General features: G+C 45.5%; 1 protein-coding gene across 9 annotated transcripts in view; it reads right to left on the bottom strand.

The window, feature by feature from the left end:
• RALGPS2 (Ral GEF with PH domain and SH3 binding motif 2) overlaps nucleotides 1–19,887 on the bottom strand; it is a 177,026-nt gene that overhangs the window by 91,320 nt on the left and 65,819 nt on the right. For all 9 annotated transcript variants that reach the window (XM_073571311.1, XM_073571310.1, XM_073571313.1 and 6 more), the window contains 4 exons: nucleotides 11,551–11,695; nucleotides 11,258–11,365; nucleotides 9,031–9,081; nucleotides 7,528–7,611 (listed from right to left, as the gene is read on the bottom strand). In XM_073571311.1, the coding sequence (XP_073427412.1) occupies nucleotides 7,528–7,611; nucleotides 9,031–9,081; nucleotides 11,258–11,365; nucleotides 11,551–11,607 (300 nt within the window). In that variant the 5' untranslated portion in view covers nucleotides 11,608–11,695. The remainder of the gene's footprint in view (nucleotides 1–7,527; nucleotides 7,612–9,030; nucleotides 9,082–11,257; nucleotides 11,366–11,550; nucleotides 11,696–19,887) is intronic.

Here is a 19,887-nt window from a genome sequence, read left to right as displayed (position 1 = left end):
ACCGTAAAATCTCTCTTAGCCTCTAATTGGGGTACACAGAACCATGGGTGTTATGCTGCTGTCAACTAGGAGGCGACACTATGCATAATCTGAAAAAGATTAACTATGGCTCCTCCTCTGCAGTATACACCCCGGGACGGCGTCAGCCTTCTCCAGTTTTGTGCAAAAGCATTAGGAGGAACATAACAGAAACAACATAACCATGCCTGTAAGAAGGCCACTATGTACGAGCTCAAAGAACAATATGAGAACTCAACCGTAACAACGGCCCGTTAAGGGCAACAGGGTGGGAGCTGTGTCCCCCAATTAGAGGCTAAGAGAAAGAGATTTTACGGTGAGTACACAAAAATCTCCTTTACTCTCTCGCCTCATTGGGGGACACAGAACCATGGGACGTCCCAAAGCAGTCCCTGGGTGGGAAGCAATGGACGAACATTGTGCTAGCAGGTCCCTAAACATGGGGCACTGCCGCCTGCAGAACCAGTCTACCCAGGCTCGCATCCGCTGAGGACTGGGTATGAACACTGTAGTGTTCCGTAAACAAGTGTAGGCTAGTCCAAGTGGCCGCCTTACACACTTGTTGTGCCGAAGCCTGGTGCCGAATGGCCCAGGAGGCCCCTACTGCCCGCGTAGAGTGCGCTGTGATACCGGCCGGAAGAGGAGAATTGTTAAGGCGGTAAGCCTCTTGTATGGTGGACTTGATCCACCTGGCAAAAGGTAGCTTTGGAAGCCAGCAGACCCTTGTGAACGCCTTCCGGAAGAAGGAAAAGGGAATCAGACTTCCGGAAGGGTGCAGTCCTAGACACGTATATACGCAATGCCCTGACGAGGTCAAGCGTATGCAGAGCCTTCTCCACTCTATGAACCGGAGCCGGGCAAAGGGATGGCAGTGAAATTTCCTCATTGAGGTGGAAGTTGGACACAACCTTCGGAAGGAAGGAAGGAAGGAAGGATGGTACTGTACGGAGAACCATCTTGTCCTGGTGAAAGGCTAGGAAGGGCCGTCTGCAGGAGAGTGCTGACAATTCAGACACCCTGCGTAGCGAGGTGATTGCCACCAGAAAAACCACCTTCTGTGACAGAATGCGGAGTGGGACTTCCTTAAGGGGTTCGAAAGGTGGTGCCTGCAATGCTATCAGGACCAGGTTGAGGTCCCACGTTTCCAGTGGACGTCTGTGGGGGGGGGGGGGGAACTAATCGGGAAACTCCCTGGAGAAAAGTCCTTACTTGCGGCTTGTTAGCAATACGCCTTTGGAAAAGCACTGAAAGCGCTGACACCTGGCTCTTAAGCGAGCCTAGGGATAGCCTGGCATCCAGGCCCGATTGAAGAAACCCAAGTACCTTTGGGAGGGAATAAGGGAGTGGGACCTGTCCGCGAGATTCGCACCAGGTAAAGAAAGCTCTCCAGGTACGTTAATAGATCTTGGCGGAGGCTGGCTTCCTTGCCCTGATCATGGTCGTAATGACATCCGGTGAGAGCCCTGCCTAGGTTAGAACCCAGGTCTCAAGGGCCACGCCGTCAAATTGAGAGCCCCCGAGTTCTGATGGTAGAACGGATCTTGTGACAGAAGGTCGTGACGGTCGGGGAGACGCCAGGTGGTGCCTGCTGTAAGTTGTACAATGTCGGTATACCATGTATATCTGGGCCAGTCCGGCGCTATCAGGATGGTTGCAACTCCCTCTTGTTTGATCTTCCTCACGACTCTGGAGATCAGGGGGAGGGATGGAAAAAATGTACAGAAGCTGGAACTGGGTCCAGTCCTGAACCAGGGCATCCACTCCGAGCGACCGTGGGTCGCGTGTCCTGGCCATAAAATTGGAGACCTTAGCATTGAGATGGGATGCCATTAGGTCCATGTCCGGGGTCCCCCAGCGATGGCAGATCGGGTGAAAAATTTCGGGATGGAGAGATCACTGCCCCAAGTCCATTCCTTGTCTGCTGAGGAAGTCGGCTTCCCAGTTGTCCACACCCGGAATGTGGACCGCAGAGAGTACCGACCTCGTGTCTTCCGCCCAGTGGAGGATATGTGCCACTTCTCTCATCGCCTGGGTACTGTGGGTCCCGCCTCGGTGATTCACATATGCCACCGCCGTGGCATTGTCTGACTGTATCCTGACATGAGAGGCTGCCAGCAAGTGATGAAAGGCTCTCAATGCCAGGAAGATGGCCCGAATTTCCAGGATGTTGATGGCCGCAGTCGCTTCCACTGGTGACCACTTGCCTTGTGTCCTGTGATGTAGGTGTACCGCACCCCAACCTGTCAGGCTTGCATCGGTGGTCAGGACCTTCCATTGACCTGAGAGAAAGGATTTTCCCCTTGCAAGCAAAGTTGGCTTGAGCCACCAGTGTAGGGACCTCCTGGTTGACGATGTTAGCCAGAACTCCCTGTCAAAGGAGAAAGGATTCCTGTCCCAGGACTTGAGGATGGCTAGTTGAAGAGGCCTGAGGTGAAACTGGGCAAATGGCACCGCCTCCATTGCTGCTGCCATCCTGCCGAGGACTCTCATGGCAAACCGGAGAGATCGGGGGGGGGGGGGGGATTGCGGAGGAGTATGCGAACTCCCAGGCGGAGTGTCAGCCTCCTGGAGGTGTCGAATAGCATCCCCAGGAAGGTCAGGGACTGACTCGGGTTAGTCGATGACTTTTGCAAGTTGACTATCCAGCCCAAGCGACTCCGTGTCAATTGTGATTGAGACGCTGACCTCGCAGTCCTTGAAGGTGGAGGCCTTGCTGAGAAGGTCGTCCAGGTATGGAACGACTACAATGCCTCTGGAGTGTAGAATGTCCATGGTGGCTGCCATGATCTTGGTAAACGTTCTGGGAGTCATGGCGAGTCCGAAAGGGAGAGCCACGAACTAGTAAGTAGTGGTCCTGGTTGATCGCGAACCTGAGAAATCTCTGATGGGCAGGAGCAATTGGTATATGCAGGTATGCGTCTTGTAGGTCTATGGAGGCGAGATATTCTCCCTGCTCCATGGACGCAATGATGGACCGAAGGGACTCCATGCGAAAATGACGAACCCGTACATATTTGTTGAGTTATTTTAGGTCTAGTATGGGCCGGACGCTGCCTCCTTTCTTGGGGACTACGAATAGATTGGAGTAGAACCCCCGGAAGCGTTTGGTCGCGGGAACCGGTACTACAACTCCTGCTTGAAGGAGAGAGGAGACCGCTTGGTGGAAGGCACGAGCCTTGTCTGGCGGTTTTGGTGGAACAGAGAGGAAGAACCGGTTCGGTGGAGTGGAAGTGAACTCTATCTTGTATCCGGAAGACACTATTTCCCTGACCCACCTGTCTTCTGTAATAGGCAGCCAGACTTGCTGAAAGAGTAGAAGTCGTTCTCCTACTGGTGGGGTGTCTTCCGGAGTTCGTGAGTCATGATGAGGCGAAATTCTGAGGTTTTCCTCCTTTGGGCTTCGCCTGGCCTGCTTTCAACTGCCAGGTCCTGTCCGGCCTCTGTGCCGCCCGTGGGTTGTCCCTGCGTGGAGAGCGGTTACGATTTTGTGCTGGGCGCGAGACGGACCAGCCCGAAGAATTCCAAAAGGATCGGAATCGAGTTTGGTTACGCCGTTTAAACGTGCGTTTAAGTTTTAGTTGAAATTATATTCACTAAAGGGTTGAAACAAAAGCGCAATAGGGTCTTATCCGGGTAAAATGTACAAATACTGAAAGTATTATACTCACCTTCTCAAAGAGAAAGTAAAGCCTGCATAGTAAGTCAGCCTGCTGCACGTCCAACGGTCCACAGCGGAACCGCACCACAGTTCAATAAGGAATAAATTCTTGGACTTTAAGTGCGCTGCCAGACAGATTCAATAACCACACAAGGTTAAAAAAAGTTAACCCTTTAATCCCTACGCGTTTCGAAGCATAACGCTTCTTCTTCAGGGGTTGATTCAGGTATCAACCCCTGAAGAAGAAGCGTTATGCTTCGAAACGCGTAGGGATTAAAGGGTTAACTTTTTTAACCTTGTGTGGTTATTGAATCTGTCTGGCAGCGCACTTAAAGTCCAAGAATTTATTCCTTATTGAACTAAGTTTTAGTTGAGGGAGAGAGGTACTATTACCCCAAGTAGCGTTGGATATCATTGTGTCCAACTTTTCACCGAAAAGCCGTCCGCTGAGGTACGGGAGATGTGTGAAGGACTTCTTTGAGGCCGCATCCGCTTTCCATTCCCGCAGCCAGAGGATACGCCAAATTGTAATGGCGTTCGCTGCTATCCCCGCTACACCTCTTGCGGAGTCCAGGGCTGCATGAAGCATGTAATCTGCTACCACTGCTATTTGAACCGCTTGGTCCGACAGCTCAGGATTTGAAGCTTGGAGGCCAGCTTGCAATTTTTTGGCCCAAGCCAGAATGGCCTTGGTTGCCCAAACTGAAGTGAACGCGGGGGCCAGGGAGGCCCCTGCCGCTTCGAACACTGAACGAGCCACGCGTTCTACCTGCCGGTCTGCTGCGTCCCTGAGGGTTGAGCTATCTGGCAGTGAGAGGAGGGTCTGTGCTGCTAGCCTAGAGACTGGGGGGTCCGCTTCGGGTGGATCTGTCCACTGTTTGGTATCCTTTTGTGGGAAGGGGTACCTAGCCTCCAAATATTTGCGATTGGTGAATTTCTTCTCAGGCTGCGAAAACTGCTTAGTAAGGATCGCCTGAAATTCTGGGTGGTTAGAGAAGACCTTAGGTGGTTTCAGAACACCTTCAAAGAAAATCTTGTGTTCTGGGGCTTCCAGGGTTGGATCGGAAATGTCCAGCACCCAATGGATGGAAGAGATTATGTCCTCAACCAGCGCTGTATTGCTAGGGGGGACAAGGGACCAGAGACCTCTCCGTTTCGTTGTCTGAGTCGGAGTCACAGATGCCTTCCGAATCCTGCGTATCGCTGAGGCGTTTCCTGGTGGGTGAGCTGAGGCGGAGGTCTCGTAGTCGGGGGTCGCTGTGGAGATCTGCGTTGTCTGTCTCTGGTAGGGGACGGTCTAGGTGACCTGGAACTACGGTGTCTCTCCCTAGAGGGGGATGACCGTGTGCTATGGGATGACGCAGAGGAACGCGACGTGTGGGTCCGCTTACGTCTGGGTGAGCCAGAAACGGCCTGTCCCTGAGTGGAGCTGTGCCTTTGCTGGGTAACGCTCATAGCCGAGACATGACCCTGCAGAGCCTGGAGTAATGTGGAGGTTAGGTTATCTATGGACTGCGTCAGACTGCGACATCTCGGTAGCCCATTCCGGCGTGGTAGCAGCCTCTTGGGGTTCTGACTCAGTATGCTGGATACAGTCCCGACAGTGGGGGTACGTGCTGCCACTGGGGAGAGTGGTTTTGCAGGCTGTGCAGAATGCATAAAAGCAGTCCTGCCTGGTTCTCTTGTACCTTGAGCCTGGCACAGTGCACAGAGCGCGGAAGGGGGGGGGCTATGGGAGAGCCCTACAGGGGTGGATATGCAGGGGAAACCTTACAGGGAATCCGGATTCACAGCAGAGCAAAAAAACCCGAGCTGTGATCTTAGCCCACCAGTGTGCCCCTAGGTCCAGCGCCGAAGATCCACAGTCCTGTGCCCTCCAGAGACTGGCTGGTGTGATGCTGCTGATGCCTGTGTCAGAAATGGCCGCCGAGAGTATGAGCAGGGAGAAGAAGGGGGCGGAGAGCTGAGAAAGAGTGCGCAGAGATGTGTAAAAACGCGCCCTTTCTGCCTCGATCCGCCCCTTCTATGACACTGTAGAGTGTCATATTTGTCATCCGGGGGGCGGAGAGGAGGCGGAGACCTCAGCTAGGCCGATGCCGCGGCCTAAATTAGATATCGATGCCCAGGAAGGGCTCCAGGCCGGCGCGGTAGTCTGGGAGGGGGTCGGATCTTAACCGGACCCCCCAGATTGAAAGGCAGGCTAGCGGTGGGGCCACAATCGGAAGCGGGGCCCTGTGATGGGTCCCCCTGAGGAGCTATGTAGCTGGTGCTGCCGCAGAGACAGGGGCGCAGGGAGCCCTGTCTGTATGTGCCATGCCTGCCTGCACTCCTCCCCCGGCCCCGACAGGAGTCCGCAGCTGGCTGGGGTCCCTGGATACAGTGAGCTGCAGATTACCAAGGTACAGACCCGACCTGAGGCGTCTCAACCTAATACCCCCAGAGGGGGATTAGGGAGGGTGCTGCTGTCACCATCAGGGGGTTTCTTCCTTGCCTCAACCTCAACCCAAGGCCAAAAGGAATTGGGGAAGGAGGGGGGGGGTCTCAACTTCGAGCCAGCACCCGCAGGACTGGGGAAGGAGCGACATGGGGAACAGACATCTCTACTTCAACCGGGCACCCCATAATAGGGGGCCGAGGAAGGAGCCATGCCGGAAGTCTCACAGGAGACCCGCTTTTCTTCATCTGTCATCCAGGAAAAAACAGAGTGAAAAAAAAAAAAAAAATCTTTAGGTGTGCCTACTTGCGACACTAAGCAAAAACTGGAGAAGGCTGACGCCGTCCAGGGGTGTATACTGCAGAGGAGGAGCCATAGTTAATCTTTTTCAGATTATGCATAGTGTCGCCTCCTAGTGGACAGCAGCATAACACCCATGGTTCTGTGTCCCCCAATGAGGAGACAGAGTAAAAGCTCATATGTTAAAATCAATTCTTGAATATATACTTCGGAAACTATTTATTGTTTTGGCGTCAAGTTTGGATTTTAGGCATTGTTTATTTAATGCTGCACTAAAACTACCTGCCTTTTAGTCCCGGACAAAGGGCTCAGCGCCCCGACACAGGGCCCACAGCCAACAGCCCATTTGTAGATAGAGAAAAGGATAGAAAAACACTTTTTATTTTGTAAAAACAACCACAACTGTGTGATCCGATAAGGTGAGAATCAGCCAATGTGCAGTCGGTTGCAGAATCAAAAGGAAACTTCTAGACCGTGCAGAGAAAATATTGCATTCATCACTCCCTAGGACACAGATCCGAAAAGAACGCTCTTTTAATGGTACCAACGTCACAGACGGGACGGGAAATGGTCTGTAATTTTTCATCAAAAATATTTCAAATAACTTTTTTTTTTTTTTTTCCTCCAAGTCTAAGGCGTTGTATAGCCCAATCTTCGTATTACCGCATAAAATGTAGGGAGAGTTGAAGTTAAATAATGAATGTTATTTCTATAAAGAAAGAAAAAAAAACTTGGAAACAGGAATGGTAATTTCCTTACTGCAAAAATGAAGTCTGACTGCTAAAAAAAAAAAAAAAAATGTTTTTAGCAGCCTAGGTTATTTAATTTTTAAGAATTTTCCACTAAGACATAAAACTTTGCCTTCAGTGACTTGTGTAATATAAATTCTGCTCTATGTCTGACGTGGACGGTTGTTAGGAACAACAAGTAGATTCATATTTATTACAATCGTGATCATCACTACAAACATATTGACTCCTGCTGTCGCTTTTATTAAGCAAACTTCATAAATTAGAATTCACTTAAAAAGCATTTATAACTGTACGGAATTAGCAAAAAATACAGATCAGATGTCATCATATAGAGACGTCAAAAAAGCACACAGTCAGTGACTCACGTGGTTAAATCGTCTTGTGAAGGCCACAGCATTTGGTGCAGAACTGTATTTTTCTTTTTTATTCCATCCGCAGCTCGATAACTCCTAAAGACAAATATTAAAACAGTTTATCAATCCTCCTAAGGCATGTAGGTCATGGGAGGCTGAGTAAAATGAGACCTTGATATTTGAGATCCGATGTCTTATTCCAGCGAAATCCATATTTTTCTTAATATGTAAATGAGCTGTTAAGATCTATGGGCCGGACATAGATCTCCCCGAGAATCTGCTTCCAGGGATTAGTTTACATGAAAGGGACAGTTACCAGTGTAAGACGTGTAGACCAGGAGAGCAGAATGTCAGTCATTGCATGTCTCACACTGGTAACTCCCTGATGCAAGAGGCAGGGCTGTGGAGTTGGTAAGCAAAACCTCCGACTCCTCAATTTCCATGACAACAACTCCACCAAAATGGGCTCCGACTCCACAGCCCTGCCTGGTCTGTGAATTCGCTAAGTCAAACCTCCGACAGACTCAATTTCCATGACACTGACTCCACCAAAATGGGCTCTGACTCCCACTCCACAGCCCTGGTAAAAGGTCTTGGGGACTAGGGTTTTGAAGAAAACCTTCTTCTTCTGGAGATGGTGTCAAGCCGATGTAAGGAGACTTATAGGCCATGCAATGCTTCCCTGGGAATTTAAGTATGCAAATATCCTTTACAGAAAGAAAAAAACTTGACCTCTAGTGCTACCTATTGGGGTAAACAATCCCTTAAAGAGTTCCAGTCAGAAGCCTCTTTCCTAGTCAACTCTGACCTCTTGCTTTGCTTTCATGAGGAGCAAAACACCCGAAACACATTTCTGCAAATGAAGCCTCTGATTTGGCTTCTTACTCCAAGTCTCATGGGAAGGCTCGTTTAAGCGTCAATATTGTTTTTTAGGACTGCTACCCCCCTTATCTGAAGAGGCCATTTGTATATTTTGCAATGTGAACTGCTGACTTCCTGATCACCATTTTCCCCTACAGGTACCAAAGTAGCCTCAGAATGTTACAGGGACATTTTATGAGACCTCAGGAAACCTAAGAAAACTCAGCAACAAGATAGTGAAGAGTCAGAGAATTGTGCTAGGAGGGATTTTATGTATTACGGGGAAGGCAATGAAGCAAACAAATCGTGTAATCCCAGTGAAAAACGAGATGGGATGAAGGCAAACATGGAGAGTAAGATTTCATCGTTCTTCACGTGAATCAGCAGGAGGATTAGCTGCGGCTCATGGAAACCAACAGCTCAATACATGAAGACTCCTCCAGACCCGGAAAATAACTAAAATATGAGCACGGTTCTAGATGAATGGCACGGTGATAAATGTACATCAGGAGCTCAGGGCCACAGACACTTTAATACATTCATTTCTTCCAGAATTTATAAGCATCGAGGACAGAAATGAACATCAATCTTAGAGTTAAGACGGTGGAAAAATCTTAACATTTCTAGAAGTTAATTGTTCCGTGAACTACTCACCTCTGGCTGAATGGCTTTAAAAACCGGCATATCCATTAGTGTTATCTGACCCTGCAAGAGAGAGCCCAGAGGATTAGGATTAAAGACCCCGGCACCCAGCAGGTAAACAGCAGGCCATTATGTGAGGACCCCCATACTACCGGTATGGGGGATCAGCGGCGGTGATCTCTCTGGGGTCTGACAGGTTTATAGTCGGGTGCTGGGAACTGAGAAATTAAGAACAGGCCCTTGCAGAACGCACATAACGTTAGGTCAGAAGCTACAACACGAGCATATCTGTGATCTCAGAACTTAAAGGGCTTCTCCACCATTGTACAACCTCCTCTTGATTGGTCGGGTCTGCTGCAGAATTTTTTTTTTTTAAAGTACATTTTTGCTTGCCACACCGGCACTACTCTTCCAATCTCCCTGATGCGTCTCCTGGCGGGACCTTGTGAACTTGTCACATCACGTGACCGCTGCTCTCAGACACAGCCGATTGCCTGCAGTGGTCACCCAACAGTCTTTAGGTCACATGACTGCCGGGATATTGGGGTTGCAATGGCACAAGAAATAAGAATGCAGATTCTTTTTCATTTTCTGCACCAGATTGGAGCTATTAAAAAGGGATTTTCTGCAGCAGACAACCAAGGTGAAAATGTGCGGTCCAGTTTATAAAACCCATTTTTATTACCCCATAGGGGGGAGTTAGTAGGCGGCGTATTATGGTCAGGATCCTCGTCCTAGCTGCCATGAAAGTTCCTAGAGATCAGGATGACCTGTCCGATATTACGCATTCTATTGACTTCATATTCGAAGGCCGAACCACCCCTTTAAAACATTGTAAAAAAATCAAAAAAATCAAAATCATATGAAGTTGCAAAAAATATTTAATAGGAATTTTGCTGAACTACTTAAAGCCCGTCACGTTGCACGTACAACACTTTCCTGGCCCAGGAAAGGTTGTGGCTACAGATATAAAGCCATTTCTAAGGCTGCAGAGCTCCTGAGGTCAGCCAAATGGAGACGACTTCCAAAAGAACAGTGACAACTCATCCAAGAGAAAAAAAAAATCTCCACGTGTCCCTATGGTCACAGCTTATGACTAGTCATGACACCATAGTACAGAAATAAGCCAAAAATCATGTTCATGGGAGTAAGGCATTGCTCGCCAAGAAGAACGCTGATGCTTGTCCTATAATGAAACACCTGCACGCCACCAGATGTTTGGTATCAGCTTCTCAGGACAGAGGATTCGAGGAAGAAAAGCGCAGGTTCTAATAAGTCTGGTGTGGAGCAAAAATCTGCATTCCCCAATAAGAACACCATGTAAGCGGTCTAATGGAAAGGTGCAGATGGACAGCTATTCAATGATGGAAAAAACACACTATTTCTGATACATAGACAGCACACCTCAGTAGGTCAAGGGCACATGTTCAAGAATGTACCATTATACTTATGTATTTCACATGTTCCAAAATCTGTTTATTGCATATTACTAGGTGAATGCTTTTGTAATAGTGATTAAAAAAAAAAAAACAGATCGTCAGCTCAGTTACGACTTCTGTTCTCCCTATCCCTTCTCGTAGCGTTAAAGGTAGCAGCTGGGAGGTTTACACATATATCCACACTGTGGACAGGGGAGAAAGCATGTAAAGTCTCAGGGAGGGCAGAGAAAACCAGCTCTATAAAAAAAAAAAAATAAAAAAAAAGTATGTGATAGGAAATATGTGAAGGATAGAAGTTATCATATATAAGCTAACAGCAGTATTCTGACTACACAGCTCTCACATCCAGGATAGTATAGAGTGACACCGCCAACAAGACAAAATGGAAGTTAGGAGTAAGCTGCGAACTGCATGTTGGAGCTTGACCACAGCCTTTAAAAAGAGAATGTGCAAAAAAAACAGCACCAAATAATATAAAGTAGAAAAATAAAGTATTGGTGATCTAGTGCAGAAGCACCAGTGTAACCCCCCCACCCTGGTCTTTAATAAGCCTGTATGTGATTGATGCAGCCAGATTGTGGTCATGTGAAGTCCTGCAGATCTAACCGCTCAGCGACGGGAGTAACCACAGATTATAAGGGACCAATAAAACACAGTGGGGCGACTGCCGGCAGTGTCTGAACAGGATTGCTTGGATAAAGCAGAGACGAGTAGAGTTTAGGGTGTTATTTTAGAACATCGGCTGCTGGATTTTCACTAAGGAGCTGTTTCTTTTACAGACAGTGAGACGAAAATCTTACAGCATATTCCTCTGGAGTGACCATGAGGACGTCAAACACGACAGCATCAAAACTTTTCTTCAGGGCAGCAGAGTCTTTGTCGCTCAGCGATTCTGAGCTGCTGCTTTTCTGCAAAAAAGTTTAAAAAAAAAAGTAAGTGGTCAGAACGGCACCAGGAACCCTCAGAGTTTTCAGGAGATAACTATGATACATCCCACAGAACTCACATATTTGTGACCCAGCCCCAACTTGCCCCAAAATCAATAACCACCTTTGCTTTGACTTAATTTTTTGGAAATCTTTTGGTCCCTCACCTCTGAAGCATTCGTTGTGAGAGCAGTGATGCTCGACTGGCCATTCATTAGGTCCATTCTCCCGGCACCATTAGTGCTTTCTCCCTCTCCGCAGTGAGTGAAAAACTCTGATCATCTCCACGGAAGTAAAAGCATCATTCTCATGCTGTAATAAAAGAAAAATTAATAGAGGATCAGTAGTCAGAATTTCCAAAAATCCCATCTATACAGATTAACACATAAGGGACGGTTCACACATTAGCGCCATTGTGCAGTAATAGGTTTCATAGTAATTATGAGAACTGAACTCCATTCATCCGAGTGACTAAACGCATTGACTGCGATGACACAGACCTGAAAACTCAAGTGGACGAGGATAATTGCTTGGGGTCAAAGGTAACAAAATTAGTTTCTAAATTTAAGCTAAGAACTAGTTTCATTGGTCGGCTCCTTGTGAGCGCGGAGGCTGCGTCTTACAGTCTGAATGCAGACGGTTTATTACACCATTGAGAAAATGCACAAAGCCGCTTTTCACACAAAAGTTACAAAAAAAAAAAAAAATCACACAATAGGTGACGCCTATCTAATCACAAGGGCCCCCAGCTCCTCATCACTGTGCTCGTGCGCTGCTGTGGTCGCGCCTGCGCTGTGCTGCTCCATTCATGGTCTATGGGACGGAGAGAAATGGCTGACTACAGGGCTGCGCTGCGTCCATCAGACCCAGACACAGTCATGAGACCGTACACACGCTCAGCTGCGAATGCGAACATGCAGAAAAATGGAATCGGGGCCTTTAAAGGGAATCTGTCTCCTGGTTTTAGGCATCTAATCTGGGAGCAGCATAATGTAGAGACACAGACACTGATTCCAGCGATGTTTCACTTACTGAGCATAAATCATTGATTTATCAGCAGGAGATTATCACTACAGGACTAGTATACCTGCTGCAATGTGGTCCTCCATATTCATGAGCTCTGTATAACCCCATCCCCCCCACTAATTGGCAGCCTATTCACACAGAAAACAGCCAATCAGTGGTGTGGGCAGGGACATACAGAGCTCAGCATTTAGAGAACCGCTAGATCTACAGCAGAGAAAACAGGGATTTTATCAAAGCTACAGCAAGCAGCCCTGTATGCAAGTAATATACAGGGCTGGAATCAGCGTCCCTGCCTCTTCAACATGTGATAGCAAAAAACGTGACAAATTCCCTTTAGCAATTAAAAACATTACAAAAGGTAATTTTGCTAAGATTTTCAGATTGTGGATTTTTTTTGGGGGGGAACGATTACCAGGGCAGCAGTCTCGTCTGAGCTGATCTTATCCATGATGCGGATTCTATGCATTTTTTGCCGCGAAAACACATACAGAACGCACCCCATGCATTCCTATGGCATTTCGCACATGCAGTACTAATGCTGCGTTTTTTCCGCGGCGGAATCGCATAGCGGAAAAAAACCCAGCGTGCTCATTCTTTTTGCGGAATCGCGGTGATTCCGCACCCATAGGAATGCATGAGATCCGCTTAATTTCCGCATGTGGCTATGCCCACCAAGCGCAGAGTGAGCGGGTCATGTGCGGATGGTACCCAGGGTCTAGAGGTGAGGAGACTGTCCTCCAGACCCTGGGTACCATATCCCTGTAAAAAAAATAAAATAATTAAAATAGAAAAAAATTGGGTTATATTCACCTTACGGCATCCCGCGCAGCCTTACCGATGCTCCCGCCAACTCCCGTTCCCAGTAATGCCTTGCGGCAAGGACCGGTGATTATGCCGCTACAGTATCGCGAGACCACTACGTCATCAAAGGTCTCTCAAGGCATCGCTGGGAACGGGAGCATCGCTGAGGCCTTGGGACGATGCGCGGGACGCCGGAAGGTGAGAATATCACAAATTTTTTTTTTAACATTCTATCTTTTACTATTGATGCTCTATAGGCGGCCTCAATAGTAAAAAGTTGGTCACACTAGTCAAACACTATGCTTGACAAGTGTAACCAACCTGTCAATCACATTCCAAGCAATGCTGCAAATCGCTTGGAATGCGCTTGAATTCCGCACGTGAAAAATCACATGAAAAATGCTTGTTTTCCGCGGGAAAAACGTGGGAGTTGCGGAAATTTCTGCAGCATCTCTGCAACGTGGGTACATAGCCTACAGCCGCTACATGGCAGTAATAGACTGGCTCTGGCTCAATGACTTCTCTATAGGAAAAGTTTTACAACCATGCTTTGATCTTGGAAAAGGTCTTTGTACAGGGAGAGTGAGGAGGTGAGCTGTGACCACCTATTGAGAATGGTGGATCCTGTGTTATATACTGTCACTAGAGATCTCTCTGTAATTTGCACAGACTGTGTCGGACTGGGTTGGCAAAGGACCACCAACAACATTGAATGTTTAGTTTCATGAAGATATAGCCTGACCCTAACACACAAATTTACTTTTACTTCTATGTTATCATAATTTGGCTAGCTTGTTTAATGAATGATTAGATTATACATTTTACTGCAAATTGTGAATCAAGTGTAATAGCGCCACTCATCCTTCATAGGGGCGGCCTACCAGAGGATTTCACTGTTCTCCTGTGGGCCAGTCCGAGCTTGTGTACAGAACAGGACGTATCAGCCCAACATCAGACTTCATGGCAAGTGTGAGAACGTAAGCATCACATCTTTCTACTATATGTACATATACAAACACCTTACTCATACATACACTATACACACATTATATCATTTAATTTAAAAACCGGATATAAAAAAAATAAGTCACTATTCGATGATACATCCCCCTTTAACCTGTTCTGATAGGGTTGAATACTTTGGCAAGCGATTGCCAAGTGCATGTGTTTATTAAAGAATTAAAATGATGTACGATAATTATCTTTTAGGACAAGTCACAAACTTTAAAAGGCCACTCAGTGCGGAGGGTGAAGGAGCCGGGATCGCCTAGAATGCACATGTCACAATCCCAAAAAAAGGTCACCGTTTGTAATGAAGAGGCGGCCATATATACACAGCAAGAAAATGGATTTACGGACAAAAAAAAAAAAAATTTAGGCGAAACCTCCAACTTTATGTAATCAGAAATGGCGCCCGCCACCTTCGTCACTGGAGTTTCCTATTAGACTTTTACAATTAAAGTGGCTTTTTAATGAGAGACTTGCAGGGATAATCAAGAGCAACATTTTTTTTTAATTATTATTATTATTTTATTTCTGCCACCCTCGTGTTGTATGGGGCAGCTCAGCAGTTTAGGATATCATAACCAATCCAAAGCCTACTATACTGTGTGTATACGGTAAAATTTGACTATACCCATGTATGTATACAACTTCTGTGCAAATGATCTGAAAAGAAAAAAAAAAAAAAAAAATTACTCCTATAACTAAAAAAATCCCAGCTGTCATTTTGATCATGACTGCAAAATCTAAGCTTGCATCGCCACCTGGTGGTGAGAAGGCCATTTTCCCTATAAACTGCATTTATGCACCAAAAAATGTGATCAATTAGATGCCTCCTATGTCCGACCAGTAGGCAGCAGAGGGGAAATGAAGTAATGACCACTCTTCATACACAGCTGGGACAGTGTATTACCAGGAAACAACGTGTTGGCCATTTTTCATGAAAAGCTAAATGACAGCTCTCTATGTCCACAGGGCATTTCGGTGGTGCCGCCGTGATCACGGCGTATGTGTCGACTCAATAAAGAGAGCAAGGGCTGCAGACTTCAACCAATAACACGTCATTTATACAGCACCATTAATGCCACAATTAAAATGTTAACCCAGACGAGGCAAACACCCCATGAGGAAGATAACTGCCCCATAGTAGGGGAAAAATTCCTTCCTGACTCCACATTCGTCAATCAAACTAGACCCCTCGATCAACGTCCCAAAGAATCTAGTACCTGTAACCTACCGTATATTACATTTAGGAAAACCATCCAAGTCCTCCATGAACTTAGTGAATTGACCATTAAAACAAGTTGTGTGACAAAAAGTTCCAAAATCTCACTGCTCGTACAGTAAAGAATCCATATTCTCACTGCTCGCACAGTAAAGATTCCATATTTTCACCACTCACGCTGTAAAGAATCCATATTCTCACTGCTCGCACAGTAAAGAAAACATTCTCACTGCTTGTACAGTAAAGAATCTATATGCTCACTGCTCGCACAGAAAAGAATCCATATTCTCACTGCTCGTACAGTAAAGAACCCAGTCTCACTGTACAGTAAAGAATCTATATGCTCACTGCTCGTACAGTAAAGAACACTTAGTCACACTGCTCATACAGTAAAGAATCCATATGCTCACTGCTCATACAGTAAAGATCCCATAGTCTCATTGTTCATATAGTAAAGAATCCATATTTTCACTGCTCGTACAGTAAAGATTCCATATTGTCACTGCTCGTACAGTAAATATTCCATATTTTCACTGCTCGTACAGTAAAGAATCCATATTGTCACTGCTCGTACAGTAAATATTCCATATTGTCACTGCTCGTACAGTAAATATTCCTTATTGTCACTGCTCGTACAGTAAATATTCCTTATTGTCACTGCTCGTACAGTAAATATTCCATATTGTCACTGCTCGTACAGTAAATATTCCATATTGTCACTGCTCGTACAGTAAATATTCCATATTGTCACTGCTCGTACAGTAAATATTCCATATTGTCACTGCTCGTACAGTAAATATTCCATATTGTCACTGCTCGTACAGTAAATATTCCATATTGTCACTGCTCGTACAGTAAATAATCCATATTGTCACTGCTCGTACAGTAAATAATCCATATTGTCACTGCTCGTACAGTAAAGAATCCATATTGTTACTGCACGTACAGTAAAGAATCCATATTGTCACTGCTCGTACAGTAAAGAATCCATAGTCTCACTGCTTGTACAGTAAACAGTCTCATTGTTCATACAGTAAAGAATCTATATGCTCACTGCTCGCACTGTAATGAATCCATATGCTTTGCTCGAACAGTAAAGAATCCATATTCTCAATGCTCGAACTGTAAAGAATTCATATTGTGACTGCTCGTAAAGTAAAGAATCCATATTTTCACTGCTCGTACAGTAAAGATTCCATATTTTCACTGAACGTACAGTAAAGATTCCATATTGTCACTGCTCGTACAGTAAATATTCCATATTGTCACTGCTCGTACAGTAAATATTCCATATTGTCACTGCTCGTACAGTAAATAATCCATATTGTTACTGCTCGTACAGTAAAGAATCCATAGTCTCACTGCTTGTACAGTAAAGAACAGTCTCATTGTTCATACAGTAAAGAATCTATATGCTCGCTGCTCGCACTAATGAATCCATATGCTTTGCTCGAACAGTAAAGAATCCATATTCTCACTGCTCGTACAGTAAAGAATCCATATTGTGACTGCTCGTACAGTAAAGAATCCATATTGTCACTGCTCGTACAGTAAAGATTCCATATTGTCACTGCTCGTACAGTAAAGATTCCATATTGTCACTGCTCGTACAGTAAAGATTCCATATTGTCACTGCTCGTACAGTAAAGATTCCATATTGTCACTGCTCGTACAGTAAAGATTCCATATTGTCACTGCTCGTACAGTAAAGATTCCATATTGTCACTGCTCGTACAGTAAAGATTCCATATTGTCACTGCTCGTACAGTAAATATTCCATATTGTCACTGCTCGTACAGTAAATATTCCATATTGTCACTGCTCGTACAGTAAATATTCCATATTGTCACTGCTCGTACAGTAAATATTCCATATTGTCACTGCTCGTACAGTAAATATTCCATATTGTCACTGCTCGTACAGTAAATGATGCATATTGTCACTGCTCGTACAGTAAATGATGCATATTGTCACTGCTCGTACAGTAAATGATGCATATTGTTACTGCTCGTACAGTAAAGAATCCATATTGTCACTGCTCGTACAGTAAAGAATCCATATTGTCACTGCTCGTACAGTAAAGAATCCATAGTCTCACTGCTTGTACAGTAAAGAACAGTCTCATTGTTCATACAGTAAAGAATCTATATGCTCACTGCTCGCACTGTAATGAATCCATATGCTTTGCTCGAACAGTAAAGAATCCATATTCTCACTGCTCGAACTGTAAAGAATTCATATTGTGACTGCTCGTACAGTAAAGAATCCACATTTTCACTGCTCGTACAGTAAATTCATATTGTGACTGCTCGTACAGTAAAGAATCCATATTTTAACTGCTCGTATAGTAAAGAACCCATAATCTCACTGCTCAAACAGTAAAGATTCCATATTTTCACTGAACGTACAGTAAAGAATCCATATGCACACCGCTCATACAGTAAAGATCCCATAGTCTCATTGTTCATATAGTAAAGAATCCATATGCTCACTGCTCGCACTGTAATGAATCCATATGCTTTGCTCAAACAGTAAAAAATCCATATTCTCACTGCTCGTACAGTAAAGAATCAATATTTTCACTGCTCGTATAGTAAAGAACCCATAGTCTCACTGCTCAAACAGTAAAGATTCCATACTTTACTGTACGTTCAGTGAAAGTATGGAATCTTTACTGTACGTTCAGTGAAAGATTCCATATTGTCACTGCACGTACAGTAAAGATTCCATATCGTCACTGCTCGTACAGTAAAGATTCCATATCGTCACTGCTCGTACAGTAAATATTCCATATTGTCACTGCTCGTACAGTAAAGAATCCATATTGTCACTGCTCGTACAGTAAAGAATCCATATTGTCACTGCTCGTACAGTAAAGAATCCATATTGTCACTGCTCTTACAGTAAAGAATCCATATTGTCACTGCTCGTACTGGAAAGAATCCATATTGTCACTGCTTGAACTGGAAAGAATCCATATTGTCACTGCTCTTACAGTAAAGAATCCATATTTTCACTGTACAGTAAAGAACACAGTCTCACTGCTTGTACAGTGAAGAATCTCCATCTGTGATTATGATGGGTACCCTAAGACATAGTCTTCTTTCCTCTAGATGTAGAGGATTCCCCTTATTGCTTCCACATGAGATAAGCAGCCATCAGAGGTTGCTTAGCTCATCTTTACTCAGTGGAAATACACACGTTTGGCCAAGCATTCACATTTATAAGGAAGTCTGGAGAAATAGCCGAGTGTTCAGCAAACAGCCATATAATGTGGATGCGCACCTTTAGGCGCTAACATCATATTTTTTAATTATTTCTACTAGTAAATTATTAAAGATAAAAAAAAATATTTGGAGGAAATAATATTTTTACAAGTGGATTCTACAAAATTTACACAATGGTGAAGCAGGCGCCAGCCGTACGACGCTGCCATCCATAAACACTGCAGGCTCCCAGGACAAGTGCTCTGCACCAGATGTAAGGAGTCCGGGCCGGAGGCACCACCGAATTACAGGATTTACAGTCTAAGAAAACATTTAGACAAGGGGAAGACGCGCCGTATTTCAAAGCCATTGAAACTGCTAGTGAAGGGGAGTTACTGAATAACCGTGCCATGCTGCCACCTGCTGTGGGACCAGGACACATCGCCCCATTCACACACTGCTGCCAGGGAATGTGGTGCTGTATATGTACTATTGCCTCTTTGGACTACAAATTGTCACTTTAATGATAGTTCAGAGACTTTTTCTAGTAAAACGTTGCATCGGATCCCGCTTACAGAGTTTCCTAAAGGCTTTCATACAAATTAAAGTAGCCGGAACCTACAGATTTCACCAGGCTCAGTCGATCCTCTAATGTGTATGTGGGCATCCTGACTCTTCTCCAATGGCCACCTGCCTGCTCCTTAGTTATCTCCTGATCCTTTTTATGCTGTGGCTTATTCCGCTCTTCCCATAAAGAACACAGGAGCGCTCAGCCGAGCAAAATGTTCCTGTATATGGGAGCGATGGCGAATAACTATCCAAAGTGTATGGCGGCTTAACACCCAGCATCAGCTAATCAGATCACTACTTTACTATTGCTTATACGGCTCCTCCATGTTTCACTGCCATAAACAGATCAGTTTCTGCCTGGAAAGTGGCTCACAATATAAATTCCCGGCCTACAGGTGGCCATAAACCTTAAATGAATGCCATCCGATCCAGAGGGTCGAAAAGCAGCATGGGGGGGGGGGGATGTTTGATTTCAACACGTCCAATCCCTTGTTTTTCGAGAAGACAAGCAGAGAGGCCTGGCAGAGGCTTACCCCCATTGAGAACACATGCACGCTCCGCATAGCCAACAGTGCATGTGTATGGGTGGGTTGGGAGTATTAGATGTTGGCATGGACAAGGAGGTCGACTGTGGAACAAGTGTTGGTCACGTGTATGAGCATTCGTTGACTCAC

The sequence above is a fragment of the Dendrobates tinctorius genome, unplaced genomic scaffold (genome assembly GCF_039654945.1).
Source record: "Dendrobates tinctorius isolate UK_male_01 unplaced genomic scaffold, ASM3965494v1 ptg000029l, whole genome shotgun sequence".
Classification (NCBI taxonomy): Eukaryota; Metazoa; Chordata; class Amphibia; order Anura; family Dendrobatidae; genus Dendrobates; species Dendrobates tinctorius.
The sequence above is the reverse complement of the archived record's forward strand: the minus strand, read 5'-3'. Positions and strand labels throughout refer to the sequence as shown.